Source organism: Takifugu rubripes, chromosome 8 (assembly GCF_901000725.2).
Source record: "Takifugu rubripes chromosome 8, fTakRub1.2, whole genome shotgun sequence".
Classification (NCBI taxonomy): Eukaryota; Metazoa; Chordata; class Actinopteri; order Tetraodontiformes; family Tetraodontidae; genus Takifugu; species Takifugu rubripes.
Genome location: NC_042292.1, coordinates 10,578,111 through 10,604,745, shown reverse-complemented (window position 1 = coordinate 10,604,745; position 26,635 = coordinate 10,578,111). Strand labels below are relative to the sequence as shown.

Sequence of the window (26,635 nt, the reverse complement as noted above, 5' to 3'; positions counted from 1 at the left end):
TCTTTCTCTAACCCACATCCTCCACATTAGCATGAAAGGCATGTGACTTGTGTGAGCATTTCCTGTGTGTTGCTGGTTCCTCTCCCATGCCCGTGAATAACGCACGAGAAATGGTGCACTGTGGATGTGCACAGCAGGGCGTAGCTGGTTCGGCGGGCTTCCACCGCTGCAGAGACACGAGTCCAAAATCCGGCGAATCCGTCACCTCTGGTGAGGCACAGACGTCTGCAGACGGTTCCCCCCATTGTATTCTAGAGGGCCTGAGCCCCCACCTCCGCTATGTCACAGAATAATGAGATATAAACCAGACAGATATTTGTTCTTCAGGTCTGATTTATTGAACGCTCTGGTTCAGATTCATGTGTAAAGCTTTTGACATCTATGCAGAAAAACATTGCACCCATTTCAAAGCATCAGTCACTGATATGTGGCTGTATATCTGTTTTTAAATAAAGATTGTCACATTTTAATTCACTTCATTGTAACAGCTTCTCAGGAAATAAGGGTGGATGTGTTTCAACATTAGGTTACATTTTCACGTGCGCGCATTTCTTGTAAATGAAAGAACCAATCAAAAAGATGTTAGCAAAGCTTATTGGTTTTCCAGATTTAGGCAAGAGGAGTGAGAAATAGCAGGTTAAAAAAGTGCAGTGCAGCAGTATTTTTAACAGAGGTCGTGGTCATCCCTGACCAAGGAGTGCACGAATCTGAACCAAACATACCCTAAACCAAACAATGGGGTAATAAATTCAGAACATAATCCAGGCCTTCTGTCAGATCCCAAACATATATAAGGCAGTTGTGGTTGGCTTTGCTCACTTGGTGTCTTCAGTCCAACATGTCTTCTGTCACACATGCACACAGCTGTTTTCACAGCACAGTCTCCGGTCCAAACAGGACTCTGGTTGTCCTGCTTCACTATAAACTCACAAGTTCTGGTTCAGTCTTTGCCCTGACTTACAGCTGCTCCCATCCTTCAGCAGCTTGTCTTGACACAGGTGATCCACGTCACCTCCTGGCTCACTGCATTAAACACCTTTCCTTCTGCTGTTTAGTGTACTTCCTCCTGCGTTGCTCCAGACCTCGTTCCAGGCGCTCATCCTCCTCCAGAGCTCTGAGGAGAACACAGGAGAATTTGGGGGGGGAAGTGTCATACTGTGGTTGTCTCAGTTTTTCTATAATTACTGAGTTTTTGGCATAAAAGATCTCCCTAGGCAATGACTGAGAGCTTCTCTCATACACCTGAAGCGTCTCCAGTGAAAGCACCTGTGTCAGCATCCTTCTCCTGCTGGTGTATCTGAAACACTGTCTCACCGTTCTTTAACTTTCATGATTCAGATATAATGTTTGAAGTGTCTCAAGTGTGATTTTAACCACAGCGCAGTACGTGTGTCTCACCCTCTCTCTTTGGCATCCATGTGATGGACCAGCTCATCTCTCTGGTTGACCAGTGACACCAGTTCCTGGAGAAGCAGGTGTTCTCTTTGTTTATGGGCCTGGGATTTCTGCCACTCTGCACCACAGAGACAACAGAGACGTCACCTGGCTGGAGCCAGCTTCTGTTCAGGTACCATTTAAAACTACCGAGAGGGCCATTCAATAACATTTTGGAGGATTATAGAGATTATGGATACACTTCCTGCTGTCTGTTTAAGTGACAAAGTGATGAAGTCATGGAGACTTTAAAGAACAGTTTTGCTCTGGTACAACTTAACATGTGTATTCAGTTCTATAGAAGCGTTATCACACGTATTTAAGGTTTCTGAACATCTACTGCATATAAATATGAAGCATTTATACAAAGTAATCCATAACAACTAAGATTTATGTTAGTCTCTAATGTGACTCTGATGTACAACTGTTAGAACAAGTCCAACCTTCTAATGCCATCAGGTCCCGCAGCTCTTTGTTTAAGAGCTCAAATCTTCTTTCCAAGTCATGTTCCTCCAGCCTGCCAATCACAATGCATCAGGTAGACATGTGACTCAAAACCAGCCCATCTCGTTTTTACAGGTATAAGCAGTCTGTAGAGTAGAAGGTGGGTGGTGTGTATTGTGAAAATCTTACAGTAGCTGCAGATGATCCTGCCTCCTGATTAAAGCATTCTTCTTGTTGACCAAAATAAACCACTCCTGAATCAACCTCTCTTCCTCCACCTTGTCACTACCTGCACAGTTTACCCAGGAGGTGTAAAACAGCTGGAGAGAAGCCACCCAGACTAAGAATCTGTGATGAAAAGACCTGTTTCCAGCAGCTGTCTCAGGTTTCTCTCCACCACGCTCGCTCTGTTATCAATGTGGTTTTGCTCGGCCTCCAGCGCTTCCATCTGGTTGATCACGTACTGGCTGGGATCCTACACAAGAACAAACATGCTGTGGTTGAAGTCTTTGGTGTCTCAATAATGTGAAGGTTCATCGGTTTAATGTGATGAGCAGACGTGAGGAACAGTTGCTGCCTCAGTATGTAAATGTGTGTGAGCACATCAGGTCATGGAGGTTTCTAACTTATTCACGAAAGTTCCACTTTCATCTACAAGCTTCTTCCGTTTATGAAGAAGTAACTCCAGTCAGCATTATTATAAATCCATGTGTGTTTGACTGCAAATGGCTGAGGTGTCTCCTTATCTGACCTGTCCTTCTGGTCTGTCCTCCTCAGCCATAGTCTCTATTCCATCTAGAAGATAAACATCCATGAAACAGCTGATTATTTCTGGTAAAAAGTGAATTTGCTGAAATCAGCTCACCAGTTTCTGTTTGTCTCTGGACTATTAAAGTGTCCTCCTGTCCTGCATCGCCCTGCGGACAGTAAAGAACATCCACAATGACAGTGCATTGAAGGAGTAGACCCACACCTTCAGGGATGCTGGGATGTTTCTCCACCATGTTTTGAGTATGAAACGTATTTGGTAATAAATTATCTGATATAAAATGTGTTAATTTCTAAATGCGCAGCCAGCAACAAACATTTGGCTAAAAAAAGATTGTGTTTTTTTTGTTTTTGGAGGTTCGGCCAGTCTCTCTCACATGCTGCAGCTCTCGGGAGGTATCGTACCTCGGTTACGACTCCTTTTTCAATCGAGCCACTTCTCTTCTGGGACCTCCGCTTCTTAACCAGATCAGCATCTTTGACGTGGGAGAACCCTGACTTGGAGAGCAGGTGAGTCCTTGGGGGTGCAACGGGCAAGTGATCGGCAACTGCTCCGCCAGAGGGAAGTTTTTTGGATCGGGGAGGTGGGACCACTTCCTGACTTGTGGTTTCTACTGGGCCAGCATTTGCCTCCAGACTGATCCCCTCCTCCTGCAGCCTTTGGGTGCAGTAACGAAGAGTCGCCTCGGGGTCTTCCTGGCCATTTCCCTCCCCCGCCACTGCATAGCTGGACTCTCTGTTGTCCTTCTCTATGTGCAGCACGCTCAGCTCCTGGCCTGTGAAATGGGTGCGGATTTGATTGAGGTAGGTCATGACGATCAGCCGATCCGGCACTGGAGGCATAACCATGTCTGAAGGTTCCATCAGTCTGGAGATTCCCAGTTCTGCAAATCCATCAAATGCCTGGAACAACAGTGTTCTCAGTCAAATTAGTAAGGAACAAACTGATGTGGACAAACAAATTAACATAAAAGGGAGTGCTGAATGACCTTCTTGTTGTTGTGCTGGATGTCATACGGATCCAGCATTTCAAAATTACTGCACAAGGGAAACAGGAGACAAAATAAATAAATGCATAGATATTGTATCTATCCATTTAAGACATAGCCAACTGTTTCCTACATCTTTTTAGGATGGAAGTGATGTAAAATTGCACAAAAGGCAAGGCCGTTCCTCCAGGAGGTGCTGAAATTGGTGATCTTCAATCCTTTGTGACCCTGGGTGACTTCCTGACACCATTCCAGGAGAGACTGGCTTGATTGGACTAACTTGGGACGGCTCTGGACCTCCTGGGACACATGGAAACAGAGCTGTCTTAGCTGTCGGTCTAAGCTATGGCCTGCATTAAGTATAGTTTTTAGTCAGAACACGAGTCCATGCACACCTCTGCAGAGGAAGATCCATCTGCTGGTCTTTTAACAGGGGTGGTCGGTTCCTCGGCTCGGTGGACGCCACTCAGGTGATTCGGTTCCTTTTTTCCAAGCACAGGAGCGGGTTGACCAGATTGATCTGTTCCAATTGTTGACCTTTGAAGACAGAAAAAAAAAAGATGAGTCCATTGCACAAAAAATAAAGGTTTATCCTGGAGGAGAAAGACAGGAAGCTGTAATGGTTGCACACTACACTAATGGTGGATACGTTAGAGGTTTAGAACATGTCTAAACTGGATGTGTAGATGTGAGAGGATTAGTCACACCATACACGTCCCCACCCAAACACCCAAACCTTAGTGTTTAATCTTACCTTTGAACCGTTACAGAGCCAGCAGCTACATCTACAGACACAAAGCCAAAGTCCAACTCTTCATCTTTCATTTCTTTTTTGGACATATTGTCTTTACCACTCTCTACGTGCAGCCAGTCATCCTGACAAAATGCAACAATTGGGTCGGAACCACCACTGGTCCCGGCTAAAACCTGATCCGACATGAGATCCTTCTCTGGTGGAGCAGAACCATCAGGTTTATCAGTCAAAGTCCAGCCTTCACTGACTTCATCCACCACCTTCTCTGCATCCTGCACAGAATCAAGATTTGGAAATTCCTCCATCATTGCTGCTAAAACCTCCTTCTCCAGTTCTGATGGAACGTTCTGTTCTCCCTGGAGTGTGACCAAGCCTTCAGAGACAATGCCGGAGCCTTCTGTTCTTTCCTTCACAGAGGCAGCTGTGTCTTCTGGCTGGAATGAACCTTCTAGAGGAGGCAAGCTCTCGGAGAAAGCCCCACTGAGACGTTTCTTTGTCCGAGGCAGCGGAACGGGAAGGCCCAACTCTCCGGCCTGTTCTGATCCATCAGACACTGACTGAGGTGGTGAATCAGACACTCTAAAGGCATCTGAAAAGGAACCACTGAGACGTTTCTTCACCCTTGGTTTTGGCACAGGCAGGTGTAATCTTCCAGGTATCCTTTCTGAAGTATCTTTTTCTTGACCACCACTTTCAGCATCAAACTTGCTTCTCCTCAATATCACACGAGGAGTTTCCTCTTTAGCTAGAGAAGCCTGACTGCCTGCAGGAACATGGAGGACACATTCTGAGTTTGTCACTTCTGAATTTCCTTTGTTACTGTAGCTTTTGGTTGCCCTCCCCGGGCCTCGTGGGCCACTTATCCTCTTGATGATGGGGACAGAATTCAGTTCATAATGCGAGGTTCCTGAGGCAATGCTCTCAGTTTCTTTGGTTGATGGAGGAATTATATGAGAAGAAGCTTGGCTGGGTGTACTTCTGTCTTTCTCCCCCAGCTTTTGTGTGCAAGTTTCTTCTAAGTTCTTTGAGCGGACTGATTCTGTGTGTTGTCCAGATATATCTCCAAGCAAACTAGAAGACAACCTATCTTTAGTTTCAACAGGGTGTACAGAGATCTTTTTACTTCTTGTAGGAGAGAGGTCATCAAAAGAAGATGGATGTTCCAGAGCACCTGAAATATGCCCACTACCTCTGGGCTGAGGAGCATCATTGGCTTTTGAATTAGAAGCGATCAGGATTTTACATTTCTGCTGAGCAACAGATATCTCTGTAGTGACATGATCGTTTATGTCCACACTCTTGGAGGGAGGAGTTTCCTGAGGATTTTCAACAGGCACGGTACTATTTCTTCTTTTTGGTCGAGGGGGAGGGACCACATCAGACAATATCTGCACACTTCCAGCTTTCATCTTCCCACCGGTACTATTTTTCTGTGGAGGACGCAAATGCTCGACAGCAGAAGCATCAAAACCTCTTTGACCCTCTGGAGTCAAATGGTCCTTTCTTCTCAGGGGTCTTAATGGAGCAGTATATTTTTCTGGATCACATATTTGAGGTTCTGGGGCTTTTTCCTTACACCCTCTGTCTTTCTGAGGGACAATGTCAACCTCTCGGCCAACTTGATTGATATGCTGAAGATATGAGGGTTTATCCTCAGGAAGTTCTCTACCAGCCCTGGCAGGTTCTTCCATATGTGCTGGATGGATTCTTAAGGGAAAGAGAGGAAAGCCTTCAGAATGTGTAATTTAATGTCATATTCTTGTACCATGCATCTTATCTCGAACCAGCTATAGAACTGTTTGAACGCCAACCAAATATTAACCAAACCAAACGAGACAACAAAGAGACTACATGCTTACATGCATGTAGGTTGCTTCAGCGCACAGGAACAACTGCTCTATAAAAAATATTACCATTCCACATCACAGTACCAGAAAGAAAACAAGTTTCTCTGCTCACAAACAGAACTATAGCTATTGTTATCACCAAAACTGCAGAGCTCTCACACTGTGCAGGCAACTGAGCGTTCTCCTAAGCACTCACCCTTTATCCTGCTTTGAAGACCTTGACTCTGTGCTAGCCTGATTTTGCCCTGCCTCAGGCTGGTGTTTAGCTGACAAGCTTTCATTGTGATCAGAGCCCTGCCCTCCATCCAATCCTTCATCTGTGCTCCATCGATCAAGAGTGGTCACTTCTTCACCCATATCCTTTGTTATTTCAGTAATGTCTGCAGCTGTCAGTGGAGGCCATTTCTTCATGCTTGCACAAATCAGAAACCCATCATCACTGTCGGTGGCTGGTGATGGAGTCTCTGTACGTCGACCTTCCAGGTTCCACATGTATGGTTCAGCGCTTGGTGGATATCCAGTGGTTTGTTTAGAGTGAATATCTTCAACCTTTTGTAAAGGAGTTGTGATGTCCACAGTTGAAGCAGTCAAATTTTTGTCTTTCACATCAACATCAGCCTTCGGTTGGAGGTCCACGTCAGCTAAAATAGACCCCGATGGCCCCAAAATGGATGCTACAGTTTCATAACTGTGAGACATGGATACTAAAGTGAGTGAATGGAATATGGAATCATGCAAAACACATGAAGCTAATCTGAGAGAAAAGCAGAAACTGATGCAAATAATCGTGCAGAGTTCCAAAACGATGAGTTAGATTTTTTTGAACTAGGATTGAATTGCTTCATTTTTAATCTATCCCAATTTCACACTATATTTTGCATGCACCAGACTCTATTCACTTACCCTTTATGGAAAACACCAACTATAGCCTTCACTATTCCTGAGGTCTCATCCTCTTTTACTGACAAAGAAGAGTCTGTCTGTTTTTCTGTTTCTTCTGAGTCCAATACTTCCCACCCCAGGACTTTTTCTGGTTCTGTTATATCCAGTGGGTTCATCACTGTTTGAGTTTCCTCTGTTGCAAACATCCCCAGTGATTTGCTAAAGATAATATAATAAATATAAATATAAAGCATTTTCAAGCTCTTAATTTGGAGTTAATGTAGTGCATTTTCATGTTAGTAAAGCTTTTGTGAACTGGTTCAAACACTGTTAAGAAACAGACCAATGTCCTCTTCACAGCAAACAATGCAATCTCTACTTACCCCTTAGCTACATTAACGTTTAACTTTGCTTCACCTTTAAAAAGTAAATTTGTTATAAAATGCACAAAAGGAAATAAGGCATAAAAAGGTGAATGTCAGTGCAGATTTAAGATTTAAAAGGCTCACCAAGTGATTTGCTAGGGCTCTCGGAACTTGTGGAAGGAACATTTGCTAAATGAGTTGTTTCACTGTTTGAGGGACTTCGATATGAGATGCTGGGGAAGCCAGGATTTCGAGCCAAATGAGGACACGATGGCGTCATTGCTGCTGTGCCTTCCTTCAACTTGTGTTTGAGTGTTGACTGGAATTGTGCAGTGTCAAAGCTCTTCTCTTTTTGAGGCCTTTTGAATAACGTTTTTCCGTGTTCTTCATTTGTTTGAAGATTTAAACATTGCGCCGTGAGCATTCGGGTTGATGGAAACCCTGGTATACATGAAGAACTTGAACCAGATGCATATAAGCTGACCATGTTGGGTGGTCTGTTCACAGTTGGAGCAGAAGGAAAACCATGTACTTGGGTCTCTTTTGGACAAGATATTGCCATGTTTTTCATGCTGTATCCGTACTCCTCTTGTTGATTATGCCATTGTCCTGCAAAAGGAGCCAGCATCACTGCTTTCTTATCCCGGAGACACATCAGAATTGCATTAGCTAAATTTTCCCACTCTGTTCCTGAGACCATTAATCCAATTCCCTCGATCCTTGAGGCATTGCTACAGCAATGCACCAAACTTATCACAGCGAATTTAACTTTGGATGTGCTTTGAGATTCGGAGGGGAACCCTTGGATCCTGGAGGCTTCAGGACAGCATGATGTCAACCTAAACATGTTCTTCACACATGCTCCATACTGATTTGGACCATGTATAATAAGGAGCCCTGTCTTTACTGGTCTAGCAAACAAAGTGTGTGGCTGAAAATGCCATTGGAATTTTGAGGGTTCTTCATAACCATCAGACCCACAACCAGGTATAACAGATGCTTTGGGCCAAACAGGCAACAGAGACAACATGCTATAAACTGGAAGAGAAGGGAAGCCTGGAGTTTTAGAAGAACGTGGGCAAGAAGGAGCTAAAGTGTACATACTCCTTGTGTTGTCACAGTGAGAAGGAGAGCTGAATATTCTAACCTCAATCCTCTTTGGTTGCATAATTTTGACTGAACATGGTTCAGCAACCCATCCACCTTTACTGTGGCTTTCAACTGATGAAAATCCAGGTATGACTGAATCTTTGGGACACAAAGGGAGGAGATTAACTTCAGTCGGTGGAGGACAGCACTGTCTGGGATTTGGAAGGGACGGGAAACCCCAAAAACTTGACTTTTTAGGGCAGGAAGGTACGAAGGAAAACATATTAATTTGCTTTTCATTGAACTTGTTGGAGTCCACTATGATGGCCTTCTGTGGAAGTTTTTTCATCAATAAGCAATTTTGTACTGCCCATTTTTCACATTCAGCCACAGAAACTGACTGCAGTCCAGGTATTTTGGAGGACCGACAACACATGGTCTTGAGGTTTATGATATCAGGTGCATAACGCACAGCAGGAGGGTTTGGGCGGGAAGGAAATCCTGGTGACCGTGCCTCTTGTGGACAGGATGTGGAGAGAGATACCATTGCTATCAGAGTTCTTTCATCTCTTTCACATCTGTCAGTCAACCACAGTTGTTTTTTCTTCATTCTTTGCTCAATTATAGGGTCCTGGTTTGCCGTCCATTGTCTTGATGAGTGATAGGATGTAAGTCCTGCTACCTGAGAGATCTTTGAACACAAGGGTTTAAGGCTGACCATATCTGGATTGCAAATAGAGGGTAGACCCCAGATGACAGATTTTCGTCCGCAAGTGGAAGTAAGAGAAACAAGTCCTCTCAGGTTTTTATCTACATTAATGTTTTCTGTTAGATCCAAAAATTCTTTCTCTATTTTCTTCTCCCATATTGGCTCATGGTTAGCATTCCAGTCATTTCTGACAGTTAACTGCATTGAAGGAAAACCAGCCACACAAGAAGACTTTGGGCAAGATGAAAGGATGTGGACGGCATTAAATGTATTACAGCTAAAGGCAGGATATGCTGTGGAAGGCTGTAGAAATGATGGGATGCCTGATATGCCTGATCGTTTTGGGCAGCTTGGCAGCAAAGCTCCCATTTGTTTGAATTTATCCTTCGCTTCACGTGATACAATGATTAAATATTCACTTTTTATTTGCTTTTCCATAATTGGTTTCTCTCCAAAGATCCATTTTTTGTCACTGTGTACAAAGATTGATGGGAACCCAGGTATGTTAGATAGCTTTGGACAAATATCCACCATATGTGAGCCTTTAAAACCCAAACTGTAGTCTTTTGCAGATGGGAACCCAGGAGTCCTGGCCTCACTCGGACAAGAGTGTATGAGTTGAGCCATTTCTTTCCTGTTTTCATCATCCTCCTTCAATGATGGAAGCTGTAAGATTTCCTTTGTTTTCACCTGTTTCTCCCAGACTGGTTGTGTAGGCCAGAGCGGTTCTTTCACAGGTACTCTGGATGGCATGCCAACAACCTTTGTCACAGTGGGACAGGTTTCCAAGAGAGTGGACTGTGTCAAAGAGTGTGGTGATTTTAGGCCACTCTGGGACATATCTGTCCTCTTAGCCTTGGTCTTTGACCTCTTTGTGGCACTGCACGGTAATGGCATCATTGTTTCTTCTTGTGATGTGTATCTCAATGCTTCTGGGTCCACTCTTGGCAGTTCTGCCCATTGTATGTTAGAGTCTGCGAGACCTTTCACTGTCGTTGACTTTGGCAGCTCCTCCCAAACTACCAGCTGATCTGTATCATGTTTTGCTAAATTGCTACTTATTTGGGCAAGAGATGGGGCCTCAGTTATTGGAATTGATGGCTGGGGTGAAGCCATGTCTCCATGTCTATAGAGGAGGTAAGTAAACAGAGTAAATACAGTTCGTTATATATTTTTGATTGGTAAAGTATTGTATCGTTCACATTTGCGTGTGCTTCACTGCTGTGCATGCACATCTAAAGCAGCCTCTACGAAAGCAACACTCTTCCAAACAAACAGCACCCAGCAACAACCATGTGGAATTATTCCAAAATTTGATTCTAAACGTTAACTGTCATTAAGAAAAAGATGCTAGGCACAATGATATATGTAGATATAGAACGTCAACAAACAAATTTGTAAAACGGAATCTGTTGTCACAATGGACTTTTGTGTAAAGTAAATGCACACACACACACACACACACACACACACACACACACACAGACTGATGCATACATGCAAATTAATTACTTTTTTCCTCTATGTTTGAATTATGTATTGTAAATATCATATGTCAAGTGAAGTAAAATTAGCAGTTAAATATAAATCTCTCCTTGAAATGACCACCTGCACCTGTAACCTCATTCTACCTTTAGCTCAGCCGTTATATAAAAAGAAAAATAAAAGTCCACTTTCCACTAATCAACCATGACACAATTCAGCCATTATTAAGATTAAAAAGCTCATTGACAGACACCTCGAATTGAAAACCAACCATACACTGACACGGGACACTCGAACCCACCCGGCTGGCAACAACTCAGGTTGATCCATGATGTCATAACTGGCAGCCAAGGAGTCTAGTGGCAAACTCTGCTTTGGTTCTAGAAGGAAAGCATCTTCCTCCATGACTTGCTCTTTGCTTGGTTTTTCATTGTCCTGAGTTTTACTTTGGCTCACTGATCTAAACACACCACAAGAAGCAAAAGGTCGCATAAATGTGGTGAACTACAACCTATAAAGACGATGGTCTGTACAACAAAGTCAAATTTGTTGTAATTAATCTGCCAAGATGTCTTGGGTGAGACAATGGGGGTGCAAACATCTATATACACTACTGCACAAAATGATGCAACCTACCTCTTCCTAACGCTCAAGAACAGTGGCATGTCAGGAACTGAGTGCCACATTCTGCAATCCAACTCTCTGAAAAGAGAATCGGAAATCATTGTTCAAAAAGTACCCTGCTAACGAGACGGAGGGATCTCTATCTTCCTAACTCACCCATCTTCCATAGCAGCTTCCTGTTCATTCTCTCTGGACATCCAAAAGCCTGTTTCAGTGTTCAGCATATCTTGTGATGAACATGTGCTCTTTCCATCAGTGTCTAGCACTACTTGGCTGACCTCCTCAGATAACTTAGGGCAGGTAAGACCTGGAGAGGTTTGGTTCACGTGGACTTCGGAACTTGACAATGGAGAATCTTGGACAGAAGTCCTGAGGGGACAGATGGAAGAAGCTCTTCTCTGTTGGACATCTACTGATGCATCCTCCACAGATCTTTCCAGGACAGAAGTCTGATGAAATAATTCTTCCTGTTGTGCTAAATATTGATTCATTTTTCTTTCATTTCCAAGCACTTTTGTACCTGATGTCACTGATAGCAACATCTCACCTCCTGGCCACCCCTGTCCCGAACAGTGAACATGTTTCGATGTCACTCCAAGAACAAAACCTCTCCTTGGACAACAAGGTTCAATATTCACCATCCTTGCTGGGTCAATGCTAAGAGCACTGTTTGCAGAGCAGCGCTCATGATATTGAATTCCTGACATCACATCTTGCTGAGATGACCTAGCTTGTTTATTTAAGGGAAGCACCAGGGCACATTCTGGATAATGACGGGAAGTAACAAATCTTCTGGAGGGGAAACCAATGATTTGTGAGCATCTTGAGCAATGCAGTTTTATCATGTCTGTGTGTTTTTCTTCTCTGCCATCAGCAGTTTGTTGTGGTCGTGTTGGTGGTGGAACAACTGGATATCCAGGGGTAAGAACTCGTGGACATGATGGAATTATTCTCCACATATTTTGCCTCTCTCTATCTGACAAGTCCATAAAAGTACCATTTATGTGAATAGCAGTATAGCTTCCAATCAATGGCTTTGCACCAACTATATTCTGACTAAAATACCAACTTTCATTTGCAGTATTTTTTGCTGGAAAACCCAGAATTTTACTATACTCTGGACTAGTCCCCAAAGACCTCAGCATGCTGTAAGTTTGTGCTGATGTTTCTTTTATTTTGGAAGGAATTCCTCTAATATTTGAGTGCTTAGGACAGGATGGAAGCATCGACAGCATAACTGCGACCAGCCCTTTTTCGCTATGAGAAATCTTTTGAATTGATGACAGTCCTCCTGAGAGTGACAATGGTTTTCCACATAATGGCTTTTCATCTCCAATCCATTCATATTCCTCAGGGTCATTAGGCACTCTGGATGGTATTCCACACACAACAGAATGTCTTGAACAACTGGGCAGCAGACTGATGATATTCGGTATAGATACTAACGTTTGGCATGACAGGGATGGAAAACCTGGGAAACAGGCCACGTCTGGGCAGGAGGACAGAATGGATATCATGTTTTTCGTTACATCCCAATCACAATAGAACACATCCGGTAAATGTAATGTGGACTTTTTCTGAGTAAGAAGAGGGGACTTTCTTTCTATTGTCCACTTTATTTGTTTGGTGCTACATCCAAGTGACATTCCAGGAACTCTAGATTTTTTTGTATAACACTGTGATAAATTCACCATTTTTGGGCCATCAGTGAACATCAGAGCAGAAGGAAATCCAGGGACGGTGGCCGTGATTGGGCAGGAAGGCCGTATAGCTGTCATCATTTGAATGAGGCTTTTATCTAATACTGAAACTGCATTATGGATTTGCAGCCCCCTTTTAATAAATGGACTCGTCAACTGTATTTTTGTACAAGCAAACCAATACTTGCAGGTGACTAGAGTTGGTGTAGCCTTTGAAGGTAACCCACAGATTTCACTGCATCTTGAGCATGAGGGCATCAGATTGACCATACAGGCTTCTTGTTGTGGAGCAGAGGGGAAGCCAAAAATGCTGGCTTTGCTTGGACAACTTGAAGACATGGGAATCATGCCTTTCAGGATTTCCATATCTTTCAAATTTAATGGATGAATGAAAACTTCTGTGGTCTTGTCTTGTTTCTTGATTATTTGACTAAAAGTGTGCCAATCTCTGACATTAGACACAATCTGAGAACCAGTATCTGGTGCTTGGGCCTCTTTACAGCACTTGGATACTTGCATAGTATTAGCTAAAAGTTTCTGGGGACATGATGGCATACCCAGAAGCCATGTTCTAATAGGACATGAGGGCAACATTGCAACTGTGTTAGATATTTCTCTTTTATCATCATCGTTTTTATTTTGGTTGCTAAGAAACTGTTTAGAGGGTAGGCCCAAGACCCTGGATGTCATAGGGCAAGCTGGAACAAAATCCACCATGCTAGGACTTTGGTGTGGAAGACTACCCAAAGTAGGGCCTTTAACAGGACAGACTGCCTTCCATGGACATAATGGGAAAAAAATTTTATCAACCAGAGCAGAATTACTTTTAAAAGGTTTGTTAACTCTCCACTTACTTAAAATATGCCAGCTATCAAAGGAAAGCATAGTTTTCACTCTAAATGGCATCCCTACCACCTTTGTCTGAGTGGGACATGTGGGGAGGAGACAGGCCATTGAAGGACTAGTTAAGGACCTTTGCAGGCATACTGAAGGACACCCTGGCACTCTGGCCATTCTTGGACAAGTCGGTAACAGGGCCACCATTATTTCCACCATGTTGCTGTCAGTAACAGTGTGATACTTAAGCAGGGACCCAAATGTTTCCTCTCCCTGAAACTGTTTCTTCCACAGAGAACATTTGTCCCAAACAGTCTGTTCATGCCTGTTCACACATGCAACAGAGGGCAACCCTGGAATTCTGCTGTTTTGGGGGCAAGTGGAAACAAGGAGGGGTATTTTTGATTCAACATTTAAGGTCGATTGGGATTCTGGACCAGAGCAGGACAGAGCTGAGGTCACCATTTTGGTCATTCCATAATGTCCACCTAAAACTAAGGTATTGTGACCTGAATATAGTAGGGATGGAGGTCCACTGCTGCATAGTTTTTGGTACAGTGATCTTCGATCATCAGCCCAAGCTCTATGTTGTGACTGTTGGAGATATGCCATGCCGGGAATCTCAGAATATTGGGGACAGCTTGGTAGCAACATGAGCATTTGGGGCACACTTTCTTTTGCTTCAACTTTCTGTAAAGTGGATGGATGAGGAAAAGAACTCCCTGTTGGAGACAGTGGCCCAAGTTCAATCTTAGATACGTACATAGATTTTCCTTCCATGCTAACTGCGGAATTTGGGAGCTTCTGTGACAACATCCTATCTCTCCAACAAGCAGTGGTATTTTCGGTGTTCTTTTCTTCCATAAAACTTTGTGAATTCTTTTCAACTAAAGCTTTCATGACAGATGATGCAGTACAAGCTGCAGACATCTCTTCTGAATTTGATAAAGAGTTGGTTGCAGTAATCTGACATGAGAAAGATGCGGCTTCCAGTTTGCAGGGAGTTAAGTCTGAGGCAGACATCCGGCATTTGTCATCTATCTTAACGGTACTTGGATTAAGGAGACCATCAAGTTGTGGATCATTCTCTAAGGATTTTTTAAGGGACCAGTCTGTTGCCTGAGCTTCCTGTGTCTTCATTGCCGCCGTTGAATGAGAAGCAGAAATGACATCGTTGAAACAAGATGACACTGAATCAGCCAAGTTCTCATTTCTGGAGAAGAAGAATATACCAAAGAATCATGTCCAAGTAAAAGAAACTGAGAGAGACACTAAATCATTGCGTTATGGTTGGATTTCAAGTCTCAACAATCACTTTCAAGACTGTAGACTGGGTTTGAGAGGAATGACCGCCACATTATACTTACCCCAAATCCAAAGTGGCAGCTTCATGGCTAAGGCATTCGGCTGTTGTTTCCATTTGTGTGGATTTAAAAAGCTGAGGCTGAACTGGATGAACTGATTTGGAAGAAGGTAGAGATCCTACATTCCCAACTTGAATGGACATCTTGGACAAATGAGTTCTTGGTTTAAGAACAATTTCACTGACTGGGGCTGAAGTGTCTTCTTGAACATTAAGGATTTTTGCCTGAGGAGCAATGATGTCAGTATGTGTTGGCTGGATGTGAGGAAGAGCTACTGACTCTCTCTGAGTTCCAGAGGTGTATTCAAGTCCTCTGGCTGGGGGTGTTGTAGACGTATGAAGCAGAGGGGAGGTAAAGCTGTCACGTCTGAGGGACAAACATACAGCGAGAGGATCAGAGTCATGAGGGAACCAGAGTCTCCGTTGTGGTAATGCAGTCTACTTCCAGGCCAAAGTCATAGAAGCAAAGGAATCACATGCTGTCAATCAAACCACAGGCTCTGCCAGGCAGCATCTTTACCCAAACGTCAACACAACAACGTTAACACAACAATGCCAACACAACGTCAGTGCAACTGACAGGTCAGATGCTTCCCAAAACCACAGTATCAGACAAAACTAAATACCTGGGTGAGAAGCAAAAGAAGCTGCTCAGCAACAGCACCATGGAAATAAAAATACTAAGATTGTTTTTTCCTCAAGACAAACACAAGACAACAGTCTCATGTTTTATACAAAGCTAACGTCATGTAACGCAGCTGTTCTTGTAAGCTGGAGGTCACTGACATTTTTATGACAATGGATAAACATGTGTAAGGGTCAGACTATAGTTTCCTATAGCATTGACTGTAAGATGCTCTGAATCTCTATGATGCATATACCTGTGTCACGGCTGCAGGCAACCCCGCCCGTGAGTCCTAGTTCGCCCTGAGCCCCCTTTTTAGCTCCCTGCGTTACACTGCCTCCCCGCCAGATTGTCCTCTGTGGTTCACATGACTCTCCAGCGTTTTCCTGCTTGCCTGTCGGCCTGGTCTCGACCCTGCCTGTCCCCGATGATTCGATCCTGCCCGCTCCCCGGTGAATCCTGTCTGCCTTCTGTTCCTGTTAATAAAGCTGTGTTCACCCGAACTCTGGTGTCGCTCTTGGGTTCTCGTCTGGTTCCTGACATACCTGTATACAGTGTACATATTTATCCCTCCTATTGTTCCATTTCCATGCATCACTCTCTTGGGTGTTTAGTGCATCTGTTAAACGTGTGTCTGGATGATAGAAAATCAAAATAATTTAAAAAAACTTTCACACTTCATCCTCTCAATATGGCAGTGACACGTCATACAATCACACATAAATGAGGAGTGATCAAGCCGAGGTCTAATCTGAAAAGTTTTTGAGCTTTGTGGTGTTGGAAGGTGATGCACACACGCATACAAACATGCACCAACATCCTCGCTCACGCCCAACGGATAGAGATAATCACAAAAACATGCAGAGGAAGTGAGATTCTCTGCAGCTGACGCCTGACTTTATATTCATTCACAGAGAGCACGATGGATTAAAGCGATTCAACTGCAGTTCCACTATGAATAACTGCTTAGACAGACACCAAATGAAAACAGAACCGCTGTGAGTTTCTAATCACATATCTGCAGATGAAGAAAGCAACACCAGTGATTCATTTCCTGGAGCCGCCCAACACGGAGCAAGCTGCAACAACTATTCTTTGAAGTCGGGCAAAACCCAAGTTGGCAATTCTACTATAAAGGATGATGTAATCATCCAGAATAGATTGCTGTCATGTGCTTTGTATTCAGAGGTGCATTTCATGGATCGGTGGGGCAGTTTCAGGCTTGGGGAAGGATGTGTGGGGTTTGAATGACAACATTAAATAGGAGCGAGCAGCATCAGGCTGCCGGTGACCTGGTTGGACTAGAGTGGAATAGACAGTACTTATCTCCAGACATGCGTCTTCAATCACACAGCTAGAACACTGAGTTTCAGACTGAGATCACAAATACCATAGATCTACTGTTGTGTCCAAAACCCACAAAACACCAAGAAATTGATAACTGGATGGTGAAGTTATTTTTCTGATCAGAAAATCATGTTTCATGGCTGTTCCTGTTCTTGCCGCCACTTTACAGTAGCGTAGCTGTCAGATATTCATGCTTCTGCCATTAACCACGCATTTTCCCATGAGCGTCTCTTGTTAGCATATCGGGGAGTGGCTTTAGGTTCATGCACTTACCCTGCTGATCCCAAATCCCTTCTGTGCTCTCCAGTGCTGAGGAGCTCTTGTCCCACGGAAGCTAAAATTCTGGTGTCAGATGCTAAACATCGATAAGAAATATGACGTCATCTTTCTGCGACGTTAGGGCAAAGGTGTGACACATTTTAAGTTATTCACCTGTAGATGTCGTGGCCTGGTTTTCCTCTTCACACAGTGTGCTGAGCTGTCTTTTGTATCCTAAAATGACAGAAAAAGCAACCTAACATCAACAGATAGAAGGTCAAAAGGTGATTTACGAACACATCTGTTTTGCTGTTTCAGAAACAAACAGATGGAGGTGGCTCCATCCTGTACCTGCTTCCTGGTTATCAGGAGACTGGGAGAGAGGCTGGGATAGAGGAATAGGAGGCCGACAGGGAGCAGAAAGAGGACTGAAAGCAGGAGGTAAAGGGGTGTCTACAGTGGGAAGAACCTGAGGATTCCATGAAGCAACAAAGCCAGAACCTTCCTGTGGTTCCTGCTCCACAGACACCTCAGCAGACACAAAGCAGGAAGCTGATAGAGGGCAAACAGAGGTAGAAGGTGAAGTCTCAGTGATACACAACTCTAATTTGCCTTCTAGAACCAGTTTGCAGGACTATTGGTGTGAGTAGTTAGGGTCCAGAGAAAATACGATTGATGTCACAATGTTTATTAAGGAGTGTAGTAGATGGAAAAAAGCCCATGAACATCGATAAAACCATAGCAATGGCCAAGATCGTTCTTTTAATTCCACACAAAGACTCTTGCTTCTTTTATGAACTTCTTCATGAATGTGGAACAAATAACAATTTAAAGGAGGCATGATATCAATTTGAGTGGAATTAAAATGCAGAACAACTTCAGAGCATTTCAGAGAATATCCAGAGAATCCCCCCCCCACTCACACACACACACAAACACACATACAATCTTCATACACATAACATTTAACATCTAAATTTGTGACATACGACATGTAGTGGATGATTAATCCTGTGACTGTACAAGAATTGGTGAGTAAAATAGTGTTAATGGGTAGCATGAAGGAGACAGAGGAAAGCTGAGGGTCAAAGGTCAAGCAGTATTACATGGCAGCTCAGTTCTCAGCTTCTTCACGTGGAGAAGGTGAGGAGAGAGATCAGGCTGGGAGAGAGGGGCCTGGCACCTAACAGACCTCCATTCACTCTGCCATGGAGCTACAAAGATAGAAAAACACCAGTAAACAAACACTGTGAAGCCCGAAATGAAGCTGTTGCTCCTCCTCCTCCTCCTCCTCCTGCTCCAGTACCTGACTCTGGGGCAGAGGGCAGGCTGCTGGGTTTGGTTAGAACAGAAGTTGACTCTCCTACAGATCCAAGCTGAGCTGTGGGTTGTCTGGGAGCAGGAGGTGTTTGAGGTACAGAGAAGGAGCTGTGAGGAGCTGGGAAAGAGGAGGTGGAGGGAAGGGAGGGAACACTCTGGGCTCTCCAGGAGCAGACTGGTGGAACACAGAGAGAATAAAAGAGTGAACGTAGAGCAGGTGGCGCTGTTATCACGTCATTGATCTCTCTGCTCTGGCTGGTCTTCAGATGTACCTGATGTCTGACAGGAAGCAGGAGGCTGAAATACTGTACAGGATGAGGAGGAAGGAGAAGTGAAGGGGGAGAAAGCCTCCACTCCTGTTGGGGGAGCAGAGTCACTGTGGAAGCTGTGGGGCCTCTGACAACCTGAAACAGGTTGTAGCACAAGCAGTGGAGGGAGGAAAAAGTCAGAAAAAGGGAGACAAAAGACTGCAGAAAGACATGAAAGGTGTAAAAGCCTGAAAAACTCTGGAAAACTTCACCTCCCACACTGGATGTCTGTTCTTTCCATGTACCTATGTTGCTCTTTTTTGAACTGCATATGATTAATATCGTCACTCGTGCGTATTTTAGCCTGGACTAAAATAACTGGATGACAGAACTGCATTATCTGCTGTGGCCAGCAGGGGGAACCACAGCAGTGCTGGGAGATTAGTGAGGAACCTTTGGTGAAATTTGAAATGTTCTGATATAATCTGCTCTGTGATGCACTTCAGCCTCTGCTCTGACTTCCTGTTCTAGTTTTAGTGCCTTAAGTTCAGAACAAGAGAACAAGTCTCCTCTTTCAGTGGATGCAGACCATTTTCAGCTATGGTAAAGATATTCTGTTTTGACATAATCACACTTGGTTTTAGCCAGTCGAAAGTTAATTAAAGCTTGCTCTCTTAACCCTTTGAAGAGGTTTTTATTCTTCCAGACTGGAATGACAGGACAGGTGAAATAATGATCACATGCAAGTAACATTTGTGGCTCACATGATGTGTGACATGAGGTGTGAATAGGGTCTGTGCAGCGATACCTGAGCCAGCACCGGGCTGGAAGATTTTAGGAAGAACGGGGGGGTGAGCGCGGATATACGGAGGCAACGTGCTGGCAGAGGGGGGGGGGCTGGCTCTGCTGAGTGGCGCGTGCTGGTTGGGGGTGTGAAGGCAATGGAACAGAGGGGTCTGGGGGCTCAAGTGGAGCTGCACTAGAGGGGGCCGAGATGGTGGAAGAAACGCCGGTGGATGTTATACCGACCATCTCTGAGGTTACTGGGAGGAACATAAGAGATGAGACAAATGGATCATACCACGCAGTTAATGAAGAACCTGTGCTGGTTTCAGGGCTAATTTAGGCTCAGTACCAGTAAACAATGCGTCTCGACTGTGTGATGCCTTAACCCTAACCCTGAGCTCACAGCTGAGGGTCGAAAACGTTCGGATTCTAAAAGTGTTGACTTAGAAATGACACAAATGAACAGGGCGAAAAGAAGAAGCAGAGAAGAGAAAGCGAAAGCAGACGATCGCGGTTGATGAGGTTAGGTGGTTTAAAAACAGAGTGCAGCAGTGCTGAAGGACAGGCGGTACCTGTAAAGCCTGAGCCAGAAACAGGCCTCCAGGCCAGATCAGGCACCCGTGAGGCTGTGAGCTGAGAGGGAGGCCGGGCTTTACCCAGGAGACCAGAGAGGAAAGAGGAGAAGGAGAGAGGGATCAGGTCGTTCAGGCTTACAAAGGTCTGCTCTAGAACTATCTGAGCCCTCCTGGTCTAGTCTGGACTTCAGACTTGTGTTCCAAACTGGTGTTTCACACAGTGGCGGAGGACACGTGACACTGAAGGAACTGTAGCATTCAGCAGGTCTCAGACCAGATCCTCCTAATCCGTGTGCTTCTTTTGTCACTCTCTGAGTTTCTGTTCCTCTGGTCTGCTGATCTAAGCCCAGCTGGACTTCACCGCCTCTGCCAGTCTGTTCCGTGTTCTGTAGCACCAGCTTGGTGGCTGATGACCGCTCATTTCATGTAACGCCCAGCCTGGACCCATCCAGTGAAGAGCACAACTACAGACGTAATGGGCACCTTGGCTTTCCTCGGTTCGGATCAGCTGTCTGGAACAGGCTGTAAACCAGCCGGGCCAGTGAAGGTGCGCCGGTCTTACCTGCAACATGGGGGCCGTGTCCTGACCCGTGGCTGTTCTTCCTCTCCTCTCCTGCCTCCTCCTCGCTGTCGTAAAAATCCTCCAGGTTCCCCACGTCGCTCTGCTTGTAGCTCATGAGGCTGGCCAGGCTCTGCATGTCCTCGTCTCTGTGGGACAGGCTCTGCTTTAGCGACTGTGCAGGCTGGTTCCTGACCTGACCGGCGGACTCACGTGGCCTTGCCCTCCTTCAGGAAGACGCAGGACAGGCGGAGTTTGAGACTGGCTTCCAGCACCTTCACGGACGCTGGTTTCAGCTTCAGCGTGATGTCGAACTGGGCCGGCGTCACGCTGGCGAACTGCTTCATGTTGACGTGAGCGGACGCCAGCGCCTTGGTGCGGCCCTTCGTCTCCTGCGGGGGCGACCACGCGGACGGAATGAGGACGCGCGCGACGAAGCAGCGCTCAAGTGTTCTGGTGCCGGTGTTGACTCACGTTCTCGATCAGAAAGGTCCAGTCTTTGTCCTCGAACTCCTCCGCTGTCGGCTCCTGCGCGGTCGGGTGAGAGCGTTAGTCACATGACCTGTTTGGCGTCACCCGCTTCGGTCTGAGCTTCGTACCTTGAACAAGGTGACGGCGATGTCTAAAGTCTCGGGAAGCTGCCATATCACCGTTCCTCGGTACGGGTTCTGGATCCCAGGGTGCCAGCTGTGGAGCTAACGCACGGTTGGAACTATTTTAGCACGATTTCAGCCTCAGCTGGACACACGGAGGTCAGAAAGTCCAGCTTCTCCTCTCACCTTTGTGCTGTGCCGCCTGTTTCTCCTGATCCACACCACCCTCACTTTGTCTGGCTGCCTGCAACCACGTCAACAAGAAGATGAGTAAAAAAATATACATGAAATGTTTTTCCTTTTTCAGGCTGTTTCAACGAGATCACTTTCCGCGAGTGTCCGGAAAGTTCTGTCGGATTTCTGAGGATTTCGGGTGACATTTGGCAAATTTTGTGACGTTTGTGAATCTAGTCTGACAAAAACAAAGTTCCATTTTGGTCTGAGTAGATCTCAGACGCTCAGGTCACCAGTTCAAATCCCCAGACCAGCAGGAAGGCACGACCTGTCCGCACCCTCATTATCACCACTTGTCCTGCCTTTGAGCAAGGTAACCTCCCCCCACCCCCATAGAGCGTCCCAACTGCTGACATATTGACATGGTTCTTGCTAAAGTGTGAATGGATCTCCAGGGTTCAGAGCAGAACAGGTCACACACATCACAGCACATCATTGAAAGGGAGAAACAGAAATGACTTCACTGATGTATGCAAATGAGATCAACCTACACGAAACTGCTCACATGTGGAGGCTCAGTACGCCTGAGGGCACTTTCAGGCTCACAGAGACTGTTGGTCACCACCAGGCTGGTGTTAGAACATGAGAGTTTCCTGGACTTCACTTGTGACGTGAACCTGAATCCATCACGAGGAGCATCGAACCCAAAACCAACAGTAAGAAGACCGAGGGGCGACAGACAGGTGAGCTGTTGAGCGGCCATGTTTGTGGGACAACCCTCTGTCGCTGTTGAAGAACATCAAAACAGCCCTCAAAGGTGGTCTTTAAAGATCTTGCTGGAGCAACAGGAATGGGAAGAGGGTACCTGATGTTCCAGCTCGTGTTGCACGGCTCACACTACTGTGACAGTGACATGGCAGGACCAGAAATAGCACCATCAAACACAGTGAACTTTACTGGGGCTTAGCAGCAGCCCTGCACCTGCTGCACTGCTACACAGCAGCTCCCACACAGAGCCACAGTCTTCCATGTTCCCCAGGACTGGTGCACGTACCAGACAGTGACCCATCAGCTGCTCTGCATCAGGCTGCTGCCATCTGTCTCCATGAGAAACAACTGCCGCTGAACATACGGAGAAGTTTCCAGTCACTGGACGTCCCAAAAACCCCCCGTTCAGGATCCAAGATGGCAGCTACAGTCATGTGATGCAGTTTTAGAATGTTGTTTTCATCAAATAAATCATGTGTAACTGCTAAATGTTGCTCAGAGCATTGACCCAAAGCATTCTTGTTCATATAATTCTGTGGGTGTGTGTGTGCGTGTGTGTGTGTGTGACAGACAGAAGCATGTCCATACTGGTCACTGCAGAGTACAGGAAGTGATGAAGCGAGGCGTGGACGTAAACAGGGCAGGAGGATTGAGAGCGCATGCTAACTAGCTGCAGCATGAGTAATCTCAGAGGAATTAAAGAAGGTCCCAGAGCCAAAAACCAGGCAGCCACATTTCTCCCAGTGTCTCTCCTGACTGTGACGCAGTCTTCTTCTAAACAAATTACCCAGAACCACACAACAGGCAGAATGACAGCACAGACCAAACATCCTAGGAAATGTTAGCATAAAGGAAAAATACAACAACTATTTCGGCTGCTGATGTGTTGATGTAATCCAGGACCCTCAATAATCCAGGACCTTCAATAATCCAGGACCTTCAATAATCTAGGACCCTCAATAATCCAGGACCCTCAATAATCCAGGACCCTCAATAATCCAGGACCCTCAATAATCCAGGACCCTCAATAATCCAGGACCCTCAATGGACTCAATTACGACAAGAGCAGATTTGGTTTGGTCGATGGTGAATTTACACGTTAGGGATGATGCTCAACGCTACATTTACTGTAGCTATCACCAGGCAACCAAACCCTGGCCAATCACAGGGGTTTTAGAGGAGAACACTGTTTTAGATTACACCCTTTAGAAGTTAAAGCACCAAGCGTTCCTCAGAACCTCTCTGCCTGTCTAATAACTGCAGAAAGAGTTGCTGTTTGTGGGATTTGAAGCCATGTCCAAGTTAATCTGATGGTTCCGCCCTGCTGAGGGTGCAGCTGAGAATCTGCTTCGTGGTGATTGTGCGTGCTCTTCATCTCTTCATCCAGGTGCCGTCGCTCTACCCCGCCTGGCGGGCGTGAAGCGCCTGTGTCATTCGGAGGCAACTGGTGTGTCACTGTGGCCTCCTGACATGTGTGAATACTGCAGTGCAACGCCAGGAACGTCCATTTACTGGCTGCGCGTCTCCCATGCGTGATGGTAATCTGTCACCTCTCTTTGACTCAGCAGAGCAAAACAAACCTGACTGGTTGGAAGGGTGCTGGTAAAGGTTATAATCCCAGTATAAACACTCACTCTGGCCTCTCCGTCCCAGTATAAACAGTCAACCACGACCCTCCATCCCACTATAGGCAAATATGTTAGCAACAATAGATGTTATTAGTTGTGATTATTACTGGCTGTGACATTATTATTAGTTACAAATGTAACGAACTGCTAATAACGCTGTCGGCTACTGTAAATGTTGCAGGTTGTGACATTGTTACTTTGTTGTAATGCTGGATATTGCACTACTATGATGGTGTCAGAGGTCATAGCTGTGTTATCAGCTGTAATAAATGTTCCTCGAGTTATTGGCTGTGATCTTAGCTGCTATAAATCATTTTACAGGCGTTACAGGTGTTATTAGCGGGTGATAATAGTCAAAGGTAAGAGATTGTTTAAACACTGAAAGCGGGTAAATACTGTGCTCCTTCAGTGTTCTGACAGGTTCTTACCATTTGTTGGTGCACTCTATCGTCAGTTCTTGGAAGGAGGACACAAACTGGAACTTGGAGGCTCTTTTTCCGACGCGCTGAAGACGTTTCCACACCGAAGTCATCGCTGCGTTTCTGGCTGGAGGCGGACTGAGAAGGAAGAGGCGTCCGTGCTCGGGTCCGCCGGGTTTTCCAGAGGTTCCACCTGCTTCAGCTCCGCTCTGACCGGCAGCTACTCCACACACACACGGGCAGAGGCGAACACACCCTCCGGCCGAGTCTACAGCGGCGAGTCCGACCTGTTCTGTTTATACACGCTGCCGTCAAGTTGGCAGCCGGGGGCGAATTTAAACCGGAAGTGTGCTTTTCAAAATAAAACACACTTTTCCGATACAGACGTTTTAGACTGACTAGTTTGGATTACTTTTCCCGCTTATAAGGAACTTACAAATGTGGTTGAGCTAAGGATTCTGTATCATAAACAGAACACAACAGTTGGCTCTAAGGTAACACAGTTCATTGGGAACCATGTAAGAATGTCCTACGAGGAAGCGCTGCAGCTGCAACCGGAACTTCATTAACCCTCCAAGTCTATTTATACAGAGGAGCTGACAGCTGGAGGGGAGTAGTGACGGACAGAAAAAAACTATTTATAATCTACTGGAACTGTAAAATAACAGTTTAAATGAAGACGTCGGCGCATTGTGCACAGTTCTCTTTTTCCAGGGTGTTTTCTGTGAGTAGCTGGAGTGGCTTTTAGTGTCATTGGGTTTGCAGCTGCTTGCAGAACAGCGTTTGTCCACAGATGATCTTATCCCGTGTCCAGAGCGGGATGTGTACGCTGGTCCCTGTAAGTCACGTGAGTCTGGCTTTTGTGTTGGACTGGTCTGAGAGACGTGTGATTTCATCATGTAGCACAATAATCATTCATGTCCACAGCTGGAGCCCCACAGTCCAGCTGTGCTTTTACACAGTGAAGATGTTGGCGGATAAAGAGGCAGACGTCCCAGCTGAGGGAGGGAACCTCACAGTGACCTCTGGGACCCGCTCAGCGTCCATTCTGGGGGGAGCAGCTGCAGCTGGGAGGCTCGGACCGGAGCAGAGGGCAGGAGGAACCTCCACATGTGGGGATGGATGGGATTTGTCCACAGCACTGTGGTGGTACTGGAACGTGCCCTCGCCATTGTTCTGCGGGTTCCTGCTGTTCCTGGACATTTCTGAGGTGGCGAAACGTTTTACATGGGTGATGTCATCACTATACATTCTACTTCCTGTTTTGTTTTTTGTTTTCTCCTGTTTGGGGCTTTTAAAACATTCACAGTTGTGGTTTTAATGTGGCGCAAAGGGCAGTTTTTAAAAAATGTGCTGGACAGATGAAAGCCAGACAGATGGAGCACAGAGCAGGTGAGGATGGGTCTAAAATGCTGAGAAGGTCTTCAATCAGCCAGGGAGGTATCTCTGCTCCAGACAGGTGTGACCAGTTTGAGCTCCAGTTTGGGCTCCAGTTTTGGGTCCACCCCAAGGTTCCTTCCTGTACTGGTCTTGTTGTGGATTCATGCTGAAGTTTCCTGCATTACAGTTGATGATCTGAGGGCAAAGATCAAACACTTGACCAGCTTCTGAGCTGATTGAGCCTCTGAGAGAGCATTCTCATACTGGAGCTGACTCCCAGCAGCGCCCAGTGTGACCTGTATAAATATAACCCAGCTCAGGGAAACAGCTGCAGGCTGTCCGTCACACTGCCACAGAATCAGAGACCCGAGCACGGTAAGAAGGTCATATTATCTGTGCAAGTGTGATGCAACCCACCACAACCACACAAACCATCTCTACCGGTCCAGCATGTCTCTAGGACGAGGCTCGTAAACCTGCTCCTCTGACAGTGGCTGTTGGTTCCATCCCTTGTTCTTGCAGAAGCTTAACCAAACCGCATCAGGAGGCCTCTGAGAAATTGTATATCTTTTATAAATGAAGCTGGATTGAATGTGGTCGGGAAAAATAAGTAGATCTTCAAATGACATTCTATCTGAACTTGAAAACGCCCAGTGGAAAGGGGC

The 26,635-nt window shown here is 45.5% G+C and overlaps 1 protein-coding gene across 6 annotated transcripts; it reads right to left on the bottom strand.

Moving 5' to 3' along the window:
* Positions 1 to 315: 315 nt before the first annotated feature.
* ehbp1l1a (EH domain binding protein 1-like 1a) lies at positions 316 to 25,025 on the bottom strand. Of its 6 annotated transcripts, XM_029840138.1 has the most exons (32): positions 24,600 to 24,909; positions 21,788 to 21,845; positions 21,608 to 21,703; positions 21,483 to 21,536; positions 21,222 to 21,400; positions 21,012 to 21,157; positions 20,447 to 20,539; positions 19,113 to 19,244; positions 18,827 to 19,015; positions 18,627 to 18,734; positions 17,872 to 18,072; positions 17,695 to 17,754; positions 17,536 to 17,617; positions 11,547 to 11,759; positions 11,403 to 11,468; positions 11,068 to 11,226; positions 7,628 to 10,407; positions 7,502 to 7,535; positions 7,140 to 7,337; positions 6,433 to 6,924; positions 4,390 to 6,096; positions 4,031 to 4,172; positions 3,769 to 3,935; positions 3,636 to 3,684; positions 3,052 to 3,549; positions 2,744 to 2,795; positions 2,630 to 2,673; positions 2,242 to 2,353; positions 2,068 to 2,167; positions 1,878 to 1,951; positions 1,399 to 1,513; positions 316 to 1,114 (listed from the first exon to the last, which is right to left on the bottom strand). In XM_029840138.1, the coding sequence occupies exons 1-32, from the start codon at positions 24,701 to 24,703 to the stop codon at positions 1,021 to 1,023; spliced, it is 8,598 nt and encodes a 2,865-aa protein (XP_029695998.1). In that variant the 5' UTR covers positions 24,704 to 24,909; the 3' UTR covers positions 316 to 1,020. The 6 variants fall into 6 exon arrangements, 5 of the variants coding, with proteins under 5 accessions (XP_029695998.1, XP_029695996.1, XP_029696001.1 ...); XM_029840136.1 differs by lacking the exons at positions 17,872 to 18,072; positions 18,627 to 18,734; positions 18,827 to 19,015; positions 19,113 to 19,244; positions 20,447 to 20,539 and adding an exon at positions 15,295 to 15,657 and having other exon boundaries at positions 11,547 to 15,140; positions 24,600 to 24,889; XM_029840141.1 differs by lacking the exons at positions 4,390 to 6,096; positions 6,433 to 6,924; positions 7,140 to 7,337; ... (3 more) ...; positions 11,403 to 11,468; positions 11,547 to 11,759 and having other exon boundaries at positions 24,600 to 24,898.
* Between the last annotated feature and the right edge of the window lie 1,610 nt (positions 25,026 to 26,635).

Bases quoted from the DNA above. Each gene is read 5' to 3' on its own strand.
- ehbp1l1a (XM_029840136.1), bottom strand. From the start codon at position 24,703: ATGACTTCGGTGTGGAAACGTCTTCAGCGCGTCGGAAAAAGAGCCTCC. The intron at 10,408-11,067 runs GTGGGTTCGAGT...CCTCCTCTATAG, and splicing joins CCTGAGTTGTTGCCAGCCGG to ACATGGAGACATGGCTTCAC. The intron at 7,536-7,627 runs GTGAGCCTTTTA...TACTTTTTAAAG, and splicing joins GAGCCCTAGCAAATCACTTG to GTGAAGCAAAGTTAAACGTT.